The sequence below is a fragment of the Dreissena polymorpha genome, chromosome 1 (assembly GCF_020536995.1).
Source record: "Dreissena polymorpha isolate Duluth1 chromosome 1, UMN_Dpol_1.0, whole genome shotgun sequence".
In the NCBI taxonomy this organism is placed as follows: Eukaryota; Metazoa; Mollusca; class Bivalvia; order Myida; family Dreissenidae; genus Dreissena; species Dreissena polymorpha.
Window position 1 is genome coordinate 52,379,184 of NC_068355.1, and position 21,450 is coordinate 52,400,633.

The window sequence follows — 21,450 nt, forward strand, 5'->3', positions numbered from 1 at the left end:
TTTAAAATAATTTGTTATGTTACTGCTTCCTGATTCAGTCAATTGATTTTTTAATCGCCACCCACTTCTAAATCGGAAGTTCGGAAAACATCAAGCATTTGGTAAATGATTATTTGTCGTCATTTTACACTTAAAGAGAGATAACCCTGTGAACGATGTAGATAAACTTGAAAACTACCGTGCTTTGAAGAAAGATAAGAAAGTTTATTTTTTATTGTTCATGTTACTGGTTTTCATTCTACGTCCGCGAATAGCTCACAGAAATACATATCGAGGGCTGAATGGAAAACTGTTGTAACTCACTTTTTTTTTTTTAAATCACTTTTTTGCTATTTTCACTATATCTTCTACTAATACATATGAACTAAACTTATTATTACCATATTCTTTGAATAAATGCCTAAAACATGGTTTGTGCAAAAGTGTTGTAACTTAAATGGCCCATTTCAGGAAGTGGAAAACTGTATGTAACTCATATGTTGTAACATGAGTTACATACAGTTTTCCATTATCTTTTTTCCTACAAGGTAGATTATTCTTAATGGAAAACTGTACTTACTTAGCACTATAGTTATTACATGCACTTTGTTTATGAATTAAATGATGTCATAGCATGATGATGATGTCATTAAACTTAACATTGCTTAACCTTGAAAGGCAGTAAAGAATTTTCTCCTCAAAATATCCAAACAGCTAAGATGCAAGTGAGTAATATATATATTTATTTATTAATGTAACAAAAAAATAAAGAAATAAAAATTGTTTATGCATTTATCTTTTAGCTTCTAAAAATTATATCAGTGCATACAAATAATAATATTTTTATTTGTTAAAAATAATCAAACCACTGAAACCAGAAGCTGTTTGAGTTTATAGAGGTCTAACTGAAATTTTTAACAATAATTACATTAAATGATACTAACATTTTAAGTTTTGATGCAATACACTGATTGCAAACGACATTATTCTCAAAGGTATAATACAGTAATAAAGCTGAAGTTTTACATTAAAAATGAATTAACTGTATTATATTTTAGGATATTTAGCAATGAATGTTGTAAGAGGGACAATTCATCAAGGCCACAGTAGTCTTATTGGGGATGGAAGACAATGCTTGGCCATTGCCACCACTGCAATTTTTGAGAGTTTTAAGTGTCCACCAAGGTTTTGGACTTCTGTGGACATAAATGATATTTTACATAAAGGTGATGCTCTTTATACATCTTTGACCAACAACACATCATTGACATATCTCAATCTGGATGACCTACTAACAACAACTGCAAATGTAGCACACTGTCTGCATGGTAATTTACAAAGTTCCACTAGACTTAGTGAGCCATTTTATTCACTGAATGATGCAGTTGAAAAATTGATGAATGAACATCTCATGGCTGGGTGCATTTTAACGATTGGAAACAGTGAACCATTCTATTCAACATGTATCTTGAAAAATGACGACAGTTATTATTTGTTTGACTCGCATAGCAGGAATGAAGTTGGCATGCTTGAAGCCGATGGTGGCACAGCATGTCTTACAGAGCACAGGACCATCTTTGCGTTGAGTAACTTTGTTAGACATTTAGCAGCATCTCTTCATTTGAAGCAACCTGTCCCTTTTGAAATGGCAGCCATCACTCTTCCTGTTATACCTCTTCAGTTTGGCAGTTCTGATTATTCAACTGATATGGACAGCAGCTTTAGTTTTTTTGACCCATGCTCTGATGGGGAGTACTGTTGTAGGCTTTTAATGGCAAACGAAGCCATTGAGCGGGCCCAAAATTCAAATGAAGACAGTAGCAGTGAACTTTCAAGCCTCTACAGTGAAGATCAAGATGGTTTTAAAAGCCAAGTTGATGCTGTACTATGTGACTTTGATAACAGTGATCTTTTGCTAAGTTGTATTGATAACACTTTGTTGGATGATAGTATGTGTGAGAGAGCCATGAAACAATCTGATGATGTATTGGATGATAGTATGTGTGAGAGAACCGTGAAACAATCTGATGGAGGAAGTATTGATGCAGATGTTTTCTCTTTAACAGAATATGAAACTGCTGTTGGTACAGATGAATTTTCTAAAGCAGATACTAATTGTTCTGACAAGTTTTGTAAAAATGTTCAAAACACTGGGGATTTAAATTTAGATCCTGGTCTTGATTTAGGTGAGAGTAATGATGTAGATTTTTGTGCTGGCAAAGATGACTGTATTGAAAATGATGAGGATGATGCTGATGATGAAAGAGATGATGATGAAAATTATGATGATAGTGATAGCACACTGAGTTGTACCAGTGATGATATACCATTAGCAATACTATGCCAAACGAAAACAAATGGCGCTAGTAATTCAAATGTTAGTAGTTCCTGTAAGATTCCTGAGGTCAGTCCAATGATTTCCACATTTGCTGGTAAAGATGGCGAAAAAGATGTTCACTATTTGGAAAACAATTCTATTGTGGGTGATGGTAGAAAAAGAAAAAGGGATGAAAATAAATGGAAACGAAATATAGCAAAACATATTGATGATGGGGATGCTGCTGATCTTGACCTACATGACTGTGAACATGGTTCCCATGACAATAATGACATTGCCCTTACTGCTAGTGACACAGATGATAATGACCTGACAGATGTTTCAAAAAATATAAATGATAGTGGAGAGTTATTAGAATTAATTGATGAAAATGCATTCAGTAAATTTACTGATACAGAATCTGATGATGAGCAAAGTAGTAATAGTACCATTATTGACACGAATGTGAATGGAATCAATAGTGCAAACACTAATGTTGATTATAGTCTCTTGAAGGATGTTGGTGAGGATGATCCTCCTTTAAGTCATTTAATTAATAAACATAACAAGGAAGTGTCTAACAATGAAGCACTTAATATAAGTACACCTGTGCTATTGGCCACACGTATAACAGATAATGCAATTGGGGGTAAAAGAAATGCTCGTAAAAGAACAAAAGATACTAGCAATTGGAAGAGAAATGTTCTGAAAAGGAGACGAAATCAGGGGCTTGAATACACTACTGAGAAGGGTAAACACATAAAGGCTAGGGAAATGAAACCAGGCTGTGGTGCTAGATGCCGGTATAAATGTCATCAAAACTTTTCAGAGGCAGATAGATATAAAATATTTCACGGATTCTGGCAACTTTCAGATATCAATAAGCAGAGAAATTTTATTTCAAAATTTGCAACCCCAAAGTTAAACAATAAAAGTGCTTCAAAACCCAAAAAGACATCTATTTCATACACTTTTCCACACAAAAATGATGAAAATGATTTGTCTGTGGAAAAGAAAGTGTGCAAAACATTTTTTATTGCCACCCTTTCAATTTCAGACCGGTACCTATTAACAACTTACAAGAAAATGAACATGGGTATTGTTGCTAAAGACAGCAGGGGAAAACATCACAACAGACCACACAAAACAAGTCAATCACAACTTGTATTACTAAGAAAACATATTGAATCTTTCCCCAAAGTAGAAAGTCATTATTGTCGTAAAGACTCTAAAAAAGAATATCTCAGCCCTGAACTTAATGTTACAAAAATGTATTCCTTGTACAAAGAATTTTGAATTGAACACAATGTGACTTCTGTAGCTTTATCTGTTTATAGGAAAGTTTTTAACACCGAATATAATATTGCGTTCCATAGCCCAATTAAAGACCAATGCGACATTTGCGTGGCATACAAAACTCCTCTAAAACAAAGGGAAAGCATGGAGTTAAATTACAAAAATCGTTAAGAAAACAATCTATCACGTGATAATAAGCAGAAAGATAAAAATGATGCAAAATCAAACCAATCACTTGCTTGTGCATGTTTTGACATACAGCAAATACTTTTAACCCCCAAAAGTTTTGAAAGTTGCGTATACTACAAGCGCAGACTAAATACATTTAACTTTTCAATGTATGATTTGGGCACCAGAGATGGTTTTTGTTATGTCTGGAATGAGACTATTTCAAAAAGGGGGGCATGTGAGGTAAGCTCGTGTGTGTATAATTTTATTAAAAGCAAAGTGGCTGAAGGGAAAAAGGATTTCATATTTTACAGTGATAATTGCTGTGGCCAAAATAAAAATAAGTTTTATGCCTCAATGCTTTGGTTTTGCCTTCAAAAGTTTCAAATAAATTCCATTACTCACAAATACTTAGAAAAGGGACACACTCAGAATGAGAACGATGCTATCCATACCACTATAGAATCAGTATCCAAAAAGGTTCCCATATTTTCCACCTCTCAATGGGCAGCAATTATAAGATCGGCAAGACGTGACCAGCCCTTCAAGGTCAAGGAAATGTGTTTAAAAGATTTTTATGATTTTAAGTTGGTTTCGAAAAATCTTAATAATTTTAGCAAAACACAGAAGGTGAAAAAGTGTTCTGGAACAAAATTAAGATACTTAAATTGTATTTGGTCCAACCGAACTCTCTCACATATGCCACCCATTATGAGGGTCAAATGTTTGAGATTGACTTACTTAAGAAACTACGGACAAGCAGTCCTGATCCCTCATCAATTATACTTCCACAACTCCAGGAGGATGAAAATCCTATTTCTAAAGAAAAATATATGGACTTAATAAGTTTGTGCAGAAAACAAATTATTCCATCCATTCACCAGCCGTTTTACATTTTTGCTACCACATGAAATTGAATGAATTTTTATGCAAATGATTGTAGAATTGTAATGGATTATAATTTTTAAAAATTATGTTTATTATGTTTTATTTTAATTCAAGATGTTCAGAATTGGTATTTGCTTGATGTAAGGTGCATTAAGATAAATACTAATACTGGTATTTACATCAGACAACATTTTGTACAAAATAGTTGCATGTCAATGGTGTACAATGCACAATACAAGTTGTACAGTGTACCATGTATATTCTCATATTTTGTTTAAAATGTATATAACAATAGCTCTAATAGCACTTATACCATGTTTAGTTACATTTTGTTGCTGAGTGTGACTGTCATGTCTAAAAAAATTAAAACTGATATAGTGTTGTAAACATTTGACAAGATACCTTGAAGTATAGACACAATAAAACAAATTGGCTTTACAATACCATTATTTTAATTTGTATAATTATCATAAATTATGTAATAATTTTAATAAATACTGCCTTGTTAAAATAAGGTATGTATTGTGTTTAAAGACATGAAATCAGTTAACTATAATAACAGGAGTTTTCTGCAGTTTTTTTTGTTTTCTGTATTTTGCATGTTGTATTGTTGAAGTTAATAAACATAAAACATGTTTTCTATAAGGTGTTGATAACTTTTCTATAAACAAAGTCCTATTGTTTAGTTTTAGGTAAACACATTTAATTGTAAAGCTGCAAGCCTTTCACTTACAACAGTTTTCCATTAATATTCTTACTGTAGTTTGCACATATTACAGCGGAAAAGTGTTGTAAGTTCACTTACAACAGTTTTCCATTAATTTGTATACTGAAGTTTTCACAGATTTCAGTGGAAAACTGTTGCAAGTTAAAATCCATCAAATATAATATGTAATATTATACTGTAATCATTTGAAATATATTTTATAGTAAAACAATAAAAAGTTACCACTTACTGGGTAAACACTTTATTAAAAAAAGAATTAATAATGTTAAAAAACAGTTTTTACTCTCTACTGTAAAATTTCAAAAAAGTGAGTTACAACAGTTTTCCGTTCAGCCCTCGGATATATATTCCGATCATTTAGGATTCATTCTCAATTTGATCTGAAGAACTTAGATTGAACATGGATAGACTTAATTTTATCATTTTAATCCTTATGAATTCAAAAATGTGTTCAGGTATGTAAAAGAAAAATAATTATTCAATGATTCAATCGTTTATTTTACTTTAATTTAACAAAAGTTGAAAGAATAATGTGTTTGGCTTTCTATGTACATTGCATATTAAAATGTTCGAACGTTTCTTTCATATGGTTGAAGGAAGGACAATGAGGAGCCCTGACTTTGTGAGTGACTGGTTATATCTCTCAGGGAAAAAAGGTAGGGATTTGCTCAAGGTTCCTCACGGACTTGGAGTGGTGCCCGTGTTAGTTCAAGTCGCGGCCAAACCTCCTTCTGGACCCAATAAGGACTTTGTTTTTAATGGCATTGGTGAGTGCTTCAGTTATTATAAAGTGTTATTATATAGCATTGTGTGTAACAAAACGAACATTTGACGACGATAAAAACCTGATACCATTGTTATTCACATTGATGTATTTGAAATATAGCCGCTTTAAGGCTTAAGTAAAATATAACAAACAGAAAACATGTGTGAAAACTCAGGAATCCTGTTTATATTCAAGAGGATATTATTTATGGCTTTTATTAACAGTTGAAATTCCTCGAGATGATGATTTTGATGAACCTTATGGAGCCGTTTCTTACTTGTACGACAAGGAATTTGTCTTGGTAACAAAAATGTCGCGTGGAAATGATCATCCTGGAAAGGCAATATTAACAAGTATGCAGCATTATGAATGTTTCGAAAATAATATAATTTTGATTTAAATGTATAAGACCATTTCGTGGCATGTCTAAGAAGTGTGTTGAAATTTCTCTGAAAATGTTATGAAACCATACAATCATTATATAAAAACGATGCGGTTAATTTTCTTGCTTCCAATTTCTATATAAATGCATATAATTTAACAGTACTGACAATATGAGGTCTGTCAACCTTATAAGTGGATATAGTTGTAACCGCAAGTAGAAGAACATGCCCGAGTTGGACAATTTATGTTTAAATTTCATCTAAGAATTTAATATAAATGCATGGCTTGACAAAGAGCCTATATTGCAATTTCTTGAGTAAACAAACGTCTAATCCTAGCAATGTTTGACGACTAAGGCGTAAGGACGTAAAACTTGCAACTTTTGTATTCGATGAAAAAAAAGGAATCTGGTATAAGAGGTTTATTCGTTATTGCATGTTCCTATATCAAGTGCCACATTTTACGGTGCTTTTATGAGGACTAGAGTCACATAGACCTATACAAAGGACTAATTTAATCAATGCGTAATTGCTCTTTTAAAACAGGCTGTTGAACTTTTCAGTGAATAATAGGTATTTTGTTGGCCCGAACTCTCAGACAAGTGACGATTGCTATGTTCAAATATTGGCATGGAAACCAACGTCTCTGCCTGAGCCCGATTTTCATGTTGATAACATATCAGTCAAGTCAGGTTGTTCAAAAGGTAGGTTAAAGATTACATTTTAACATACATAAATATAAAATAACACAAAAATATAATGCACAACCCTCGCAACACAGGGTTTGTCTTTAAAATTTTCTTGAAAGTGTCTGTCAATTTAAAGTGGTTTGTTTCCCTTGCGTTTCGTTGTATGTTCCTCTATTATAACGGTTATGGGGGGCGTGTCTTTAATAAAATACCAGCGGATGGTACACATTTCCCTCCGTAAATTTTTTGTTTATTTCTTGTTGCTTTTCTATATTAATATAGAACTGCACATTTTTAACGTCAAACAACAAAAAAGCAAATTAAAAAATATCCAATAGTAACTAAAACATAACTCAAGCCACACGCAAATGTATACCTTTTACTTTGATGTAGAATTTTTGAACCGCACTAAATTTGTAATACTTATACAGCGTTTGTAGTTTTCTGTCCGCATCTAGTATTCCCAATGTGTGGTAAAATACAACATTTGTGTGGAGAACTTGATGACATGTTTTAAAGGCCTGTTATTTCACATTTTAATTATCCATGTAAGTCGGATTAGCATATAACATACAATACCGTTCTCTACAATACGCATGCATGCACTTGTAAAAATCTCATACACATGCATAAATCGAATAAAATGTCATAGATTATTGTTTTGTTTTTTTAACAATTTTAATTATCACTAATTTTATGAGTATGCGAAAAACATTTTTTTTAATTAAAACTGCCATTTGAAATCCAAAGGAGAAGATTGTTTTTTGGGAAGTAAGTCACGACTTTGGAACATATCCCAGCCTTGTAGTCGTGCGGACAAGACTTGATGATTTCAGACTGACAAACCATTCATTGAGATCTGACGCCATTGGTAAGCTTGTTTGCTACTCCTTTTTAAAAATAAATTTACGGAAATTCATATTGCAGTTTCGCGTGTCATCAGAACATGTTTCCGAATATTTTCCAACATTTCAACTGAACATTTCAAACTGCTCGAAATACATTAATAATAAAAGGAGACATTTAAAAAAAAACAGAAACATTGATTGTAGGTATAGATGCAATAATTAACGGCAATTGTAACGTATAAAGAGAATTCACACATGTAATAACTTATTATAATTAAACAAGTGCTTAATAAAATCTACATTGATCGATGTTAACATTTTCAATAGTTAGCATATGCTGCCTTTCAGGTTCAGGATTCATCTGTTACTATGATAAATCTTTCGAACAAGGAATTCTTATGTATGGATTTAACGAGACAACATTCCGAATATGGACGGAAATACAGCTGCTGAACTCCCACTGTAAGGACAGTAACGGTCCTTGACTATCATGCGCTTAACCAAAAGCACATTCTTTTTACAAAACCTTTCGCTATATAAAGTTATTCTTCAGTATTGCTATTTCATCCTTACATTGGCTTGCAGGTTCTTGGGTGTGGTATTTTTTAATGTCACAAAGGTGTTTTTCTAAATGCTCCGTGAATTCTTGGACTTCAGATCTTTACTGTGCGGGTGATGGGCAAGGATTCAGGATCTGTGTGCAACATGGAACGCTAGAAATACTGGCTTGGAAGGAGATGACCTTAGCACCAACAGAGACAATTAATCTGTTTTTGGGGACACATGCTAAAGAACGTTTTGATCAGGAAAAGCTCATGTCGACCGAAACAAGAGGCCACAATTACTTTGTTCAACTTTGGGTACATTTTATTGCAATTTCATGAATAATGATACTACTACTACTACTACTACTACTACTACTACTACTACTACTACTACTACTACTACTACTTCTACTACTACTACTACTACTACTACTACTACAACTACTACTACTACTTCTACTACTACTACTACTACTACTACTACTACTACTACTACTACTACTACTACTACTACTACTACTACTATTACTACTTCTACTTCTACTACTACTACTACTACTACTACTACTACTACTACTACTACTACTACTACTACTACTACTACTAATATTACTACTACTTCTACTACTACTACTACTACTACTGTTACTACTAATAACTATAATAATAATTATTATTATTGTTGTTGTTATTATAAGACGTGGTAGTAAAAAAAGTAGTAGCAGTATGTGTTTCTAATTTCTTGTATATATCATATTATATGAATTTGGTCTGAATACAGGTAACATGTGATATAATATAACAAATATTTATACATGTACATGCGATGCTATGTATATATTTAAACTTTGTCAGGCCACCGCTCGAAGTGGGCCGAATGTTCACTATCGATTTCTAGCCAGTGGTTCGATGGCTTCCACATCCGATCCCAAAATATTACCATGCACGTTTGGTGGCATCGAATTCGCATATTCTGATAACGCTCTGAGACTCTGGAAGCCAAACAACAGCTTTAATCGAGCTTCTATCATTTGTGTCCCAAACATTTTTGCTGGCGGAAAATATTCACAAAGCTCGAACGATGCGTCTGCTTTTGCCCATGTGTGGATAACTGTGGGTAAGCAAAACCTGAATGGAAACTTGTTTGTTAGTAAAACGTATAGTTTCAAACTATCAATGTTGATGTTTTTTTCGTCAATAGTTTTACTTGTCTCAATGTTGTATATGTTTTTTTTTTTACTCGGATCACAATTTGCATGCAGAATGCAACACAACTCAAGACTGCTTGGATGGAAATTCAGCATGTAGCAATAACTTCACATGTCAATGCCAAGCAGGGTTTACGGAAATCTACCGAGAAGAAAACATAACGGTTAAAAACAAGTATCATAATTCCAAAACGAGCATGAAATCTTATGTAAAGCTCTTTTTTTAAGTTATGTACATATCCATACACGAATTATTTCCTGAAAGAAATAACCATATTTTATTATTTGCTTCAGGAGACAGGCTGACTAGTGAAGGGCGAATGCAGGGAGAAAAATGATACAGCAGGCGACTGTATCGGATGTCGATTAATTCATTAAAAAAAAAACTTGCTAATTTGATGAAACGCCTATTTATATAATTATATTCAATGGCGTTGTACAAAACATATATATGTACATAAAATTGATAAAACATAAGAGGTATTGATAATATTATGCAGCATTAATTAAAGGATTAATGATCTTAAAATGTGTGATATCAATAATAATGCTGTAAGGAACTTAAGCAATAAAACAATACCGGCTACACTATTAAAACACAGTAAAAGTAAAATATTATGTAATAAATTGATATAACTAGAGTTAAAACAATAATTATAATGATAATATGAGCAAATATTTGGCAACATAAAGACACTGTATTTCATTAACTAAAAGGATACGTAAAAGGATATAGGATATTTCTGCACTATGGCTGTCGGATCCCACAGCTACCGGTCATCTGTCATACTTAAGGACACTTCTTTTGGGTTCGCGATTTATGTGGATGGTCGGCAGGTAGCGTAGTCAAATTATAGTTGTTATTCACACATTCATATCAATAAAAAAATAACACTTTCCATTTATGTTTACAATAAATTATATTAAAATTTAAAACTTAAGTGTTTGATTTATGTTTAAAAACGAAATGGTGTACAAGTACCAGTTTTCCTATCGGGTACAATACATGTAAGCCATAAAAAAAACTTTTCATTGATAATACAAGTTCGAGTATAACGCTTATTGCAGTAAATATAAAAAAACTAACGTTTGTCCATCAATCTTATGAATTTACAGTTGAACCACAAGACAATAACCTCAACACGACTGCTCTGATCGCCGGATTCTTGAGCTTAGGTTTACTTATTATCCTAGCAGTGCTTCTGCTTGTGTTTTTGTATCGACGAAATAGACAGAGGGTAGAAAAGATAAGGTATTTCTACTGATAAAAAGCTCAAATAGCTTAATGCGTTTGAAAAATAAATATGTAATATATTGAATAAAAATGCGGAACTTAAAGTCAAATCATATTTTAACAACTCTTTGTCAAGTATTTCAAAGATAAAGGATTATCGAACCTGTTTTATAAATTAAGATTAAATACGGAATAAACACGGAAATATTATTATATAGCAGTCCCCACATGCTTCACATTTCTCGCCTTTTGTCATTTAGACGTAACAAACAATTTGCATCAAGCCCGTAGACATAGGTGAATCATTTGGCATGTTGGTTTCTGATTGCCTGCACTATCTAATAGTTTAAAAAGTGATCGATTCACATCGTTGGCATTAACCATATCGTTACGAAAGATTTTCGTTTACAACAATACATGTTCGTCACTATTAAAAACCATTTGCAAGCGTAATACGAAATGTGATATCGAACAAACTTGTTTAATACGTCCAGAAGCACAACGTCTTCAATATCAAGCGCAGAAAGTATGTTTATAACAATAATCAAACTGTATTACAATGCCCCTAAATTACAAATCTTATTTAAACTGCAAAATTTTGTCCAACTGACTTCTTAATTGGTGATAAAGTAAGCATAAAGTTGTTACAAGATAAATATTGGGACAGTTCGGTATCCAGTTAACCCGCACCCTAACACATACCTACCTGTTTTCTTCTTATTGTCCTTTTCTTTTGCAGGTGTGCAGGTACAACGGTATTCAACAATAAAGGATACGAATCAAGCAAAGGTTGCAAGGAATAACAAACCAGAACGAATTTATGCACAAAGAGATACCTTTCCGGAGACGTTTGTCTCGCACAACAGGAACTTGAAGTCGTTCACCTGCTAGGGTAGACGTTTGGTCGTGCAGTATGTAAATACTGAACATAAACTTATTTTAGAGGGACGTAGATCTATTTTGTTTAACCTGATTTCTTTGCTGGCACAATTTAGAACTTCAGTTCAAACAGTGCAAAATGCCACCTGGAATGCACAATCCATTGATGTGGTGTGTATGTCATATAGTTTTCATATATGGTAATTATCATGTATTCGAATTAAGTTGTTTACAATCAAATACACGAACATAACTACAAGTTCGTCTCTTTATATATGTTTCTTTATATATTGAAAATGTATTTTCTGGACAAACATCTTTACGTTATTAACTTTAAAAAGGGAATGCTATTAATTTAAGTGTTTCATAACAGCAAATATCTACTCAAATCTTGAGTGGCGTAGCGACTCTTATCTGCCAACAAGAGTTCATGAAGTATGTGGTAAGCAACCAGGCAGTAATTCCGATTTATTTGCAAATTGCGCAAACGGTATATGAATTTACCAAGAAATTTAAGTTGGAGTCCACGTGTAGAATGTCTAACCTCATGCCGCTTGTTAATCAGCATATACTTGCATATGTTATTGCATTTTTACAGGACATATAATATTATCAATATCTTTTTAACGTTTTGAATACTTATTTTAACCAGCATGGTTGATTTTAAGCTTCTGACTTCAAGGTCTGGCAAAGATTGCTTATGGAATTATTTCCAAGTACGGAATATACTCTTAAAGCAACCGTAACCTGTTTATTGTTATATCTTGTTTGAGAAATACATAGACAATAATCCGGTATCAGGATAATTTGTAATTTTAAATTGTCAGCATAAATTTGTTTATCACAGTGTTAAAATAAACTTAGTGTATAACTTAAAGTTAGCAACACAAATCCTAGGCTGGTGGTGTATAAGCAAGTGGCGACTCGACACATGCTTTACCGCAAGTTATAATACTAAACGACAATTTGGGACATTTTCCCTTATTGTATATTTAAGGCATATGTCTTCTTATTAAATGTTTTTTTATCGATTTAAGGAACATGTAACCGACATACATGCCAACGTGAACAAATGCTTCTGGCATTTATTCAAGCATTATAAATTGACGCCCACTTCTAGAGTGCAAACAGTCTTGTTTCAAATGCTGAATTAAGAAATATTTACAGCTACCTTAAATATATTATTTCTAAATGATAAAATACCGCGCTGTCAATTATAAATAATGCACTATAGATGACATTCATATTGAGATTGTTTAATCAGATTATTTATAGTAAAAAAACACCGTACCGCACAAACGACATCTCTGGCAAGACGAAATTACGAAAATCCGGACGTGTCCAGCATTTTAATATGTCTTTACTTGCTGGGATACGACAACACTGGTTCCTCTTAGAAAAAACAACACTATGCAACACACACGTCTTAATATGTTGTGAATCGGAATTAACTTTGTATAACTTTATGCACAATATTTGTACCTTGACTATTATCAAATCAGTCCGATCTATATTATTCATCCAAGCGTGCAACTTCGCCATATCTCTGTTTCCACTTCAGGTATGACATAAAATGTTTCTTATGTGTGAAGGGTCTTTATAAACATTTAAATTAATCAATACGTATACATTTGTTAAGCCTCTGAGAAAGATTTATTTAACCGTTAATACATAGAAAAGTCCAGTTAAGGTTTGAGTGTAAGCTGAAATAAAGAGATAATGTTGTATGCAACAACTATTTACCTCGGTAACCGCTACAGATATTAAATTGACCTTCCACACATGTCATCGTGATCATCGTGCGATGTCACTAAATCATACCCCTATGTTTAACCTGCATTTTCGCTGAACTATGCTCCTTTATGTATAAAGAAAATTAAGTAAGCGTTTGCAAGCAACAACAACTTTTATTAGCTGATATGTTTACCTAGCTTAAAGTTGCATTTTGGACCGGTTGTGACAAGGGCAAGGTCACTATGCTAAGAATGTAGAAAGTTTGCGTTCAATAACTTTAGTTAGGATGGATGTATTGTGTTGTACTTTTGTGTGTATGCAGGTAGTATACTGATCTTGTGAGAGATTATATTTGGGGCCAGTGGGATCAAGATCAATATTACTTAAAATATAAACAGATTGTATCCTAATAGCTTTAGATTCGATGGAGGTATTTTTTCTCTTAAATTATGTGTGTACGAAGCATACATATCTATATAGCGATTGCATTTTCGGCCAATTGGTTTAAGGATACTGTTACTAAAACTAGGAACATAGTTTCCACTCAGTAACTTTAGTTTTGATGGAGGAGACTCATTATGTTTATTTTGCAAACAAAGTGAGGACAATTAAAACATTTATTCTCGGAATGTCAGATATTTAAAGCAATTATTGATGAGATGTTACCAGAACAATCTCAATCTTTAATTAACATGACAATCTTTCTACTTGGAAATGTAATTATGTCTGCTAGAACCATAAATAATGTTATTTTATTTATTAAGTTATACTTGTGTAAAATGAATAAATGCACTCCAAGCATAACAGTAGCAAAGATATACACTAATTATGAATATATGATAACTTGAGAAAAATATCAATTTCAAAACATAAGTTAGATTCCTTTGACAGTAAATGGGAACAGTTTATGCTATTGTCTCACAAACTTAGAATTCAGAATGTATGCTTCGTACACACATAATTTAAGATAAAAAAATACCTCCATCGAATCTAAAGCTATTAGAATACACTCTGTTTATATTTTAAGTAATATGTATCTTGATCCCACTTGCCCCAAATATAATCTCTCACAAGATCAGTAAACTACCTGCGTACACACAAAACTACAATACAACACATCCATCCAAACTAAAGTTATTGAACGCAAACTTTCTACATTCTTAGCATAGTGACCTTGCCCTTGTCACAACCGGTCCAAAATGCAACTTTAAGCTAGGTAAACATATCAGCTAATAAAAGTTGTTGTTGCTTGCAAACGCTTACTTAATTTTCTTTATACATAAAGGAGCATAGTTCAGCGAAAATGCAGGTTAAACATAGGGGTATGATTAAGTGACATCGCACGATGATCACGATGACATGTGTGGAAGGTCAATTTAATATCTGTAGCGGTTACCGAGGTATATAGTTGTTGCATACAACATTATCTCTTTATTTCAGCTTACACTCAAACCTTAACTGGACTTTTCTATGTATTAACGGTTCAATAAATCTTTCTCAGAGGCTTAACAAATGTATAGGTATTGATTAATTTAAATGTTTATAAAGACTCTTCACACATAAGAAACATTTTATTTCATACCTGAAGTGGAAACAGAGATATGGCGAAGTTGCACGCTTGGATGAATAATATAGATCGGACTGATTTGATAATAGTCAAGGTACAAATATTTTGCATAAAGTTATACAAAGTTAATTCCGATTCACAACATATTAAGACGTGTGTGTTGCATAGTGTTGTTTTTTCTAAGAGGAACCAGTGTTGTCGTATCCCAGCAAGTAAAGACATATTAAAATGCTGGACACGTCCGGATTTTCGTAATTTCGTCTTGCCAGAGATGTCGTTTGTGCGGTACGGTGTTTTTTTTACTATAAATAATCTGATTAAACAATCTCAATATGAATGTCATCTATAGTGCATTATTTATAATTGACAGCGCGGTATTTTATCATTTAGAAATAATAATATATTTAAGGTAGCTGTAAATATTTCTTAATTCAGCATTTGAAACAAGACTGTTTGCACTCTAGAAGTGGGCGTCAATTTATAATGCTTGAATAAATGCCAAAAGCATTTGTTCACGTTGGCATGTATGTCGGTTACATGTTCCTTAAATCGATAAAAAATATTTAATAGGAAGACATATGCCTTTAATATACAATAAGGGAAAATGTCCCAAATTGTCGTTTAGTATTATAACTTGCGGTAAAGCATGTGTCGAGTCGCCACTTGCTTATACACAACCAGCCTAGGATTTGTGTTGCTAACTTTAAGTTATACACTAAGTTTATTTTAACACTGTGATAAACAAATTTATGCTGACAATTTAAAATTACAAATTATCCTGATACCGGATTATTGTCTATGTATTTCTCAAACATGATATAACAATAAACAGGTTACGGTTGTTTTAAGAGTATATTCCGTACTTGGAAAGAATTCCATAAGCCATCTTTGCCAGACCTTGAAGTCAGAAGCTTAAAATCAACCATGCTGGTTAAAATAAGTATTCAAAACGTTAAAAAGATATTGATAATAGTATATGTCCTGTAAAAATGCAATAACATATGCAAGTATATGCTGATTAACAAGCGGCATGAGGTTAGACATTCTACACGTGGACTCCAACTTAAATTTCTTGGTAAATTCATATACCGTTTGCGCAATTTGCAAATAAATCGGAATTACTGCCTGGTTGCTTACCACATACTTCATGAACTCTTGTTGGCAGATAAGAGTCGCTACGCCACTCAAGATTTGAGTAGATATTTGCTGTTATGAAACACTTAAATTAATAGCATTCCCTTTTTTAAGTTAATAACGTAAAGATGTTTGTCCAGAAAATACATTTTCAATATATAAAGAAACATATATAAAGAGACGAACTTGTAGTTATGTTCGTGTATTTGATTGTAAACAACTTAATTCGAATACATGATAATTACCATATATGAAGACTATATGACATATACACCACATCAATGGATTGTGCATTCCCGGTGGCATTTTGCACTGTTCGTAATGAAGTTCTAAATTGTGCCAGCAAAGAAATCAGGTTAAACAAAATAGATGTACGTCCCTCTAAAATAAGTTTCTGTTCAGTATTTACGTAACGCACGACCAAACGTCTACCCTAGCAGGTGAACGACTTCAAGCTCCTTTTGTACGAGACAAACGTCTCCGGAAAGGTATCTCTTTGTGCATAAATTCGTTCTGGTTTGTTATTCCTTGCAACTTTTGCTTGATTCATATCCTACATTGTTGAATGCCGTTGTACCTGCACACCTGCAAAAGAAAAGGAAAATAAGAAGAAAACGGGTAGGTATGGGTTATGGTGCGGGTTAACTGGATACCGCACTGTCCCAATATTTATCTTGTAACAACTTTATGCTTACAGTATCACCAATTAAAAAGTCAGTTGGACAAAATTTTGCAGTTTAAATAAGATTTGTAATTTAGGGGCATTGTAATACAGTTTGATTATTGTTATAAACATACTTTCTGCGCTTGATATTAAAGACGTTGTGCTTCTGGACGTATTAAACAAGTTTGTTCGATATCACATTTCGTACTATGCTTGCAAATGGTTTTTAATAGTGACGAACATGTATTGTTGTAAACGTCGAAATCTTTCGTAACGATATGGTTAATGCCAACGATGTGAATCGATCACTTTTTAAACTATTAGATAGTGCAGGCAATCAGAAACCAACATGCCAAATGATTCACCTATGTCTACGGACTTGATGCAAATTGCAAATTACGTCTAAATGGCAAAGGGCGAGAAATGTGAAGAATGTGGGGACTGCTATATAATAATATTTCCGTGTTTATTCCGTATTTAATCTTAATTTATAAAACATGTTCGATAATCCTTTATCTTTGAAATACTTGACAAAGAGTTGTTAAAATATTATTTGACTTTAAGTTCCGCATTTTTATTCAATATATTACATATTTATTTTTCAAACGCATTAAGCTATTTGAGCTTTTTATCAGTAGAAATACCTTATCTTGTCTTCCCTCTGTCTATTTCGTCGATACAAAAACACAAGCAGAAGCACTGCTAGGATAATAAGTAAACCTAAGCTCAAGAATCCGGCGATCAGAGCAGTCGTGTTGAGGTGATTGTCTTGTGGTTCAACTGTAATTCATAAGATTGATGGACAAACGTTAGTTTCTTTTTTTTATTTACTGCAATAAGCGTTATACTCGAACGTGTATTATCAATGAAAAGTTTTTTATGGCTTACATATATTGTACCCGATAGGAAAACTGGTATTTGTACACCATTTTGTTTTAAAACATAAATCAAACAATTAAGTTTTAAATTTTAATATAATTTATTGTAAACATAAATGGAAAGTGTTATTTTTTTATTGATATGAATGTGTGAATAACAACTATTATTTGACTACGCTACCTGCCGACCATCCACATAAATCACGAATTAATCGACATCCGATACAGTCGCCTGCTGTATCATTTTTCTCCCTGCATTCGCCCTCCACTAGGCAGCCTGTCTCCTGAAGCAAATAATAACAAATGGTCAGTTCTTTCAGGAAATAATTCGTGTATGGATATGTACATAACTTTAAAAAAAAAGCTTTACATAAGATTTCATGCTCGTTTTGGAATTATGATACTTGTTTTTAACCGTTTTGTTTTCCTCTCGGTGGATTTCCGTAAACCCTGCTTGGCATTGACATGTGAAGTTATTGCTACATGCTGAATTTCCATCCAAACAGTCTTGAGTTGTGTTGCATTCTGCATGCAAATTGTGATCTGAGTAAAAAAACAACAAATAAAACATTGAGACAAGTAAAACTATTGACGAAAAAACATAAACATTGATAGTTTGAAACTATACGTTTTACTAACAAACAAGTTTCCATTCAGGTTTTGCTTACCCACAGTTATCCACACATGGGCAACAGCAGACGCATCGTTCGAGCTTTGTGAATATTTTCCACCAGCAAAAATGTTTGGGACACAAATGATAGAAGCTCGATTAAAGCTGTTGTTTGGCTTCCAGAGTCTCAGAGCGGTATCAGAATATGCGAATTCGATGCCACCAAACGTGCATGGTAATATTTTGGGATCGGATGTGGAAGCCATCGAACCACTGGCTAGAAATCGATAGTGAACATTCGGCCCACTTCGAGCGGTGGCCTGACAAAGTTTAAATATATACATAGCATCGCATGTTCATGTATAAATATTTGTTATATTATATCACATGTTACCTGTATTCAGACCAAATTCATATAATATGATACATACGAGAAATTAGAAACACATACTGCTACTACTTTTTTTACTACCACGTCTTATAATAACAACAACAATAATAATAATTCGTATTATAGTTATTAGTAGTAACAGTAGTAGTAGTGGTAGTAGTAGTAGTAATAGTAGTAGTAGTAGTAGTAGTAGTAGTAGTAGTAGTAGTAGTAGTAGTAGTAGTAGTAGTAGTAGTAGTAGAAGTAGAAGTAGTAGTAGTAGTAGTAGTAATAGTAGTAGTAGTAGTAGTAGTAGTAGTAGTAGTAGTAGTAGTAGTAGTAGTAGTAGTAGTAGTAGTAGTAGTAGTAGTAGTAGTAGTAGTAGTAGTAGTAGAAGTATCATTATTCATGAAATTGCAATAAAATGTACCCAAAGTTGAACAAAGTAATTGTGGCCTCTTGTTTCGGTCGACATGAGCTTTTCCTGATCAAAACGTTCTTTAGCATGTGTCCCCAAAAACAGATTAATTGTCTCTGTTGGTGCTAAGGTCATCTCCTTCCAAGCCAGTATTTCTAGCGTTCCATGTTGCACACAGATCCCGAATCCTTGCCCATCGCCCGCACAGTAAAGATCTGAAGCGGAAGAATTCACGGAGCATTTAGAAAAACACCTTTGTGACATTAAAAAATACCACACCCAAGAACCTGCAAGCCAATGTAGGGATGAAATAGCAATACCGAAGAATAACTTTATATAGCGAAAGGTTTTGTAAAAAGAATGTGCTTTTGGTTAAGCGCATGACAGTCAAGGACCGTTACTGTCCTTACAGTGGGAGTTCAGCAGCTGTATTTCCGTCCATATTCGGAATGTTGTCTCGTTGAATCCATACATAAGAATTCCTTGTTCGAAAGATTTATCATAGTAACAGATGAATCCTGAACCTGAAAGGCAGCATATGCTAACTATTGAAAATGTTAACATCGGTCAATGTAGATTTTATTAATCACTTGTTTAATTATAATAAGGAATTACATGTGTGCATTTATTCGTTACAATTACCGTTAATTATTGCATCTATACATACAATCGATGTTTCTGTTTTTTTAATGTCTCATTTTATTATTAATGTATTTCTAGCAGTTTGAAATGTTCAGTTGAAATGTTGGAAAATATTCGGAAACATGTTCTTATGACACGCGAAACTGCAATATGAATTTCCGTAAATTTATTTTTTAAAAAGAGTAGCAAACAAGCTTACCAATGGCGTCAGATCTCAATGAATGGTTTGTCAGTCTGAAATCATCAAGTATTGTCCGCACGACTACAAGGCTGGGATATGTTCCAAAGTCGTGATTTACTTCCCAAAAACAATCTTCTCCTTTTGATTTCAAATGGCAGTTTAAATTTAAAAAAAAATGTTTTTCGAATACTCATAAAATTGGTGATAATTAAAATTGTTAAAAAAAAACAAAACAATAATCTATGACATTTTATTCGATTTATGCATGTGTAGGAGATTTTTACAAGTGCATGCATGCGTATTGTAGAGAACGGTATGGTATGTTATATGCTAATCCGACTAACATGGATAATTAAAATGTGAAATAACAGGCCTTTAAAACATGTCATCAAGTTCTCCACACAAATGTTGTATTTTACCACACATAGGGAATACTAGATGCGGACAGAAAACTACAAACGCTGTATAAGTATAACAAATTTAGTGCGGTTCAAAAATTCTACATCAAAGTAAAAGGTATACATTTGCGTGTGGCTTTAGTTATGTTTAAGTTACTATTGGATATTTTTTAATTTGCTTTTTTGTTGTTTGACGTTAAAAATGTGCAGTTCTATATTAATATAGAAAAGCAACAAGAAATAAACAAAAAATTTACGGAGGGAAATGTGTACCATCCGCTGGTATTTTATTAAAGACAAGCCACCCATAACCGTTATAATAGAGGAACATACAACGAAACGCAAGGGAAACAAACCACTTTAAATTGACAGACACTTTCAAGAAAATTTTAAAGACAAACCCTGTGTTGCGAGGGCTGTGCATTATATTTTTGTGTTATTTTATATTCATGTATGTTAAAATATAATCTTTAACCTACCTTTTGAACAACCTGACTTGACTGATATGTTATCAACATGAAAATCGGGCTCAGGCAGAGACGTTGGTTTCCATGCCAATATTTGAACATAGCAATCGTCACTTGTCTGAGAGTTCGGGCCAACAAAATACCTATTATTCACTGAAAAGTTCAACAGCCTGTTTTAAAAGAGCAATTACGCATTGATTAAATTAGTCCTTTGTATAGGTCTATGTGACTCTAGTCCTCATAAAAGCACCGTAAAATGTGGCAGTTGATATAGGAACATGCAATAACGAATAAACCTCTTATACCAGATTCCTTTTTTTATCGAATACGAAAGTTGCAAGTTTTACGTCCTTACGCCTTAGTCGTCAAACATTGATAGGATTAGACGTTTGTTAACTAAAGAAATTGCAATATAGGCTCTTTGTCAAGCCATGCATTTATATTAAATTCTTAGATGAAA

General features: G+C 33.1%; 1 protein-coding gene and 1 long non-coding RNA gene across 2 annotated transcripts; both read right to left on the reverse strand.

Moving 5' to 3' along the window:
• Window positions 1-16,472: 16,472 nt before the first annotated feature.
• On the reverse strand, window positions 16,473-18,828 carry LOC127880811 (uncharacterized). Its single transcript, XM_052428261.1, has 5 exons — window positions 18,573-18,828; window positions 18,320-18,447; window positions 18,086-18,188; window positions 17,671-17,806; window positions 16,473-16,947 (listed from the first exon to the last, which is right to left on the reverse strand). Exons 1-5 carry the CDS (start codon window positions 18,778-18,780, stop codon window positions 16,884-16,886), a joined length of 639 nt encoding a protein of 212 aa, XP_052284221.1. The 5' UTR covers window positions 18,781-18,828; the 3' UTR covers window positions 16,473-16,883.
• A 493-nt stretch (window positions 18,829-19,321) lies between these two features.
• LOC127880841 (uncharacterized) lies at window positions 19,322-20,271 on the reverse strand. The gene is made up of 3 exons (XR_008049765.1): window positions 20,144-20,271; window positions 19,713-19,826; window positions 19,322-19,517 (listed from the first exon to the last, which is right to left on the reverse strand). It is a non-coding gene; the product is annotated as an uncharacterized LOC127880841 (long non-coding RNA).
• Window positions 20,272-21,450: the final 1,179 nt, after the last annotated feature.

Excerpts from the sequence above, each read along its gene's own strand:
- LOC127880811 (XM_052428261.1), bottom strand. The coding sequence starts at position 18,780 with ATGGCTTCCACATCCGATCCCAAAATATTACCATGCACGTTTGGTGGC. Across the intron at positions 17,807-18,085 it reads TTTATGTGGATGGTCGGCAG|TTGAACCACAAGACAATCAC; the intron begins GTAGCGTAGTCA and ends TATGAATTACAG. Across the intron at positions 16,948-17,670 it reads CAGAGGGAAGACAAGATAAG|GTGTGCAGGTACAACGGCAT; the intron begins GTATTTCTACTG and ends TTTCTTTTGCAG.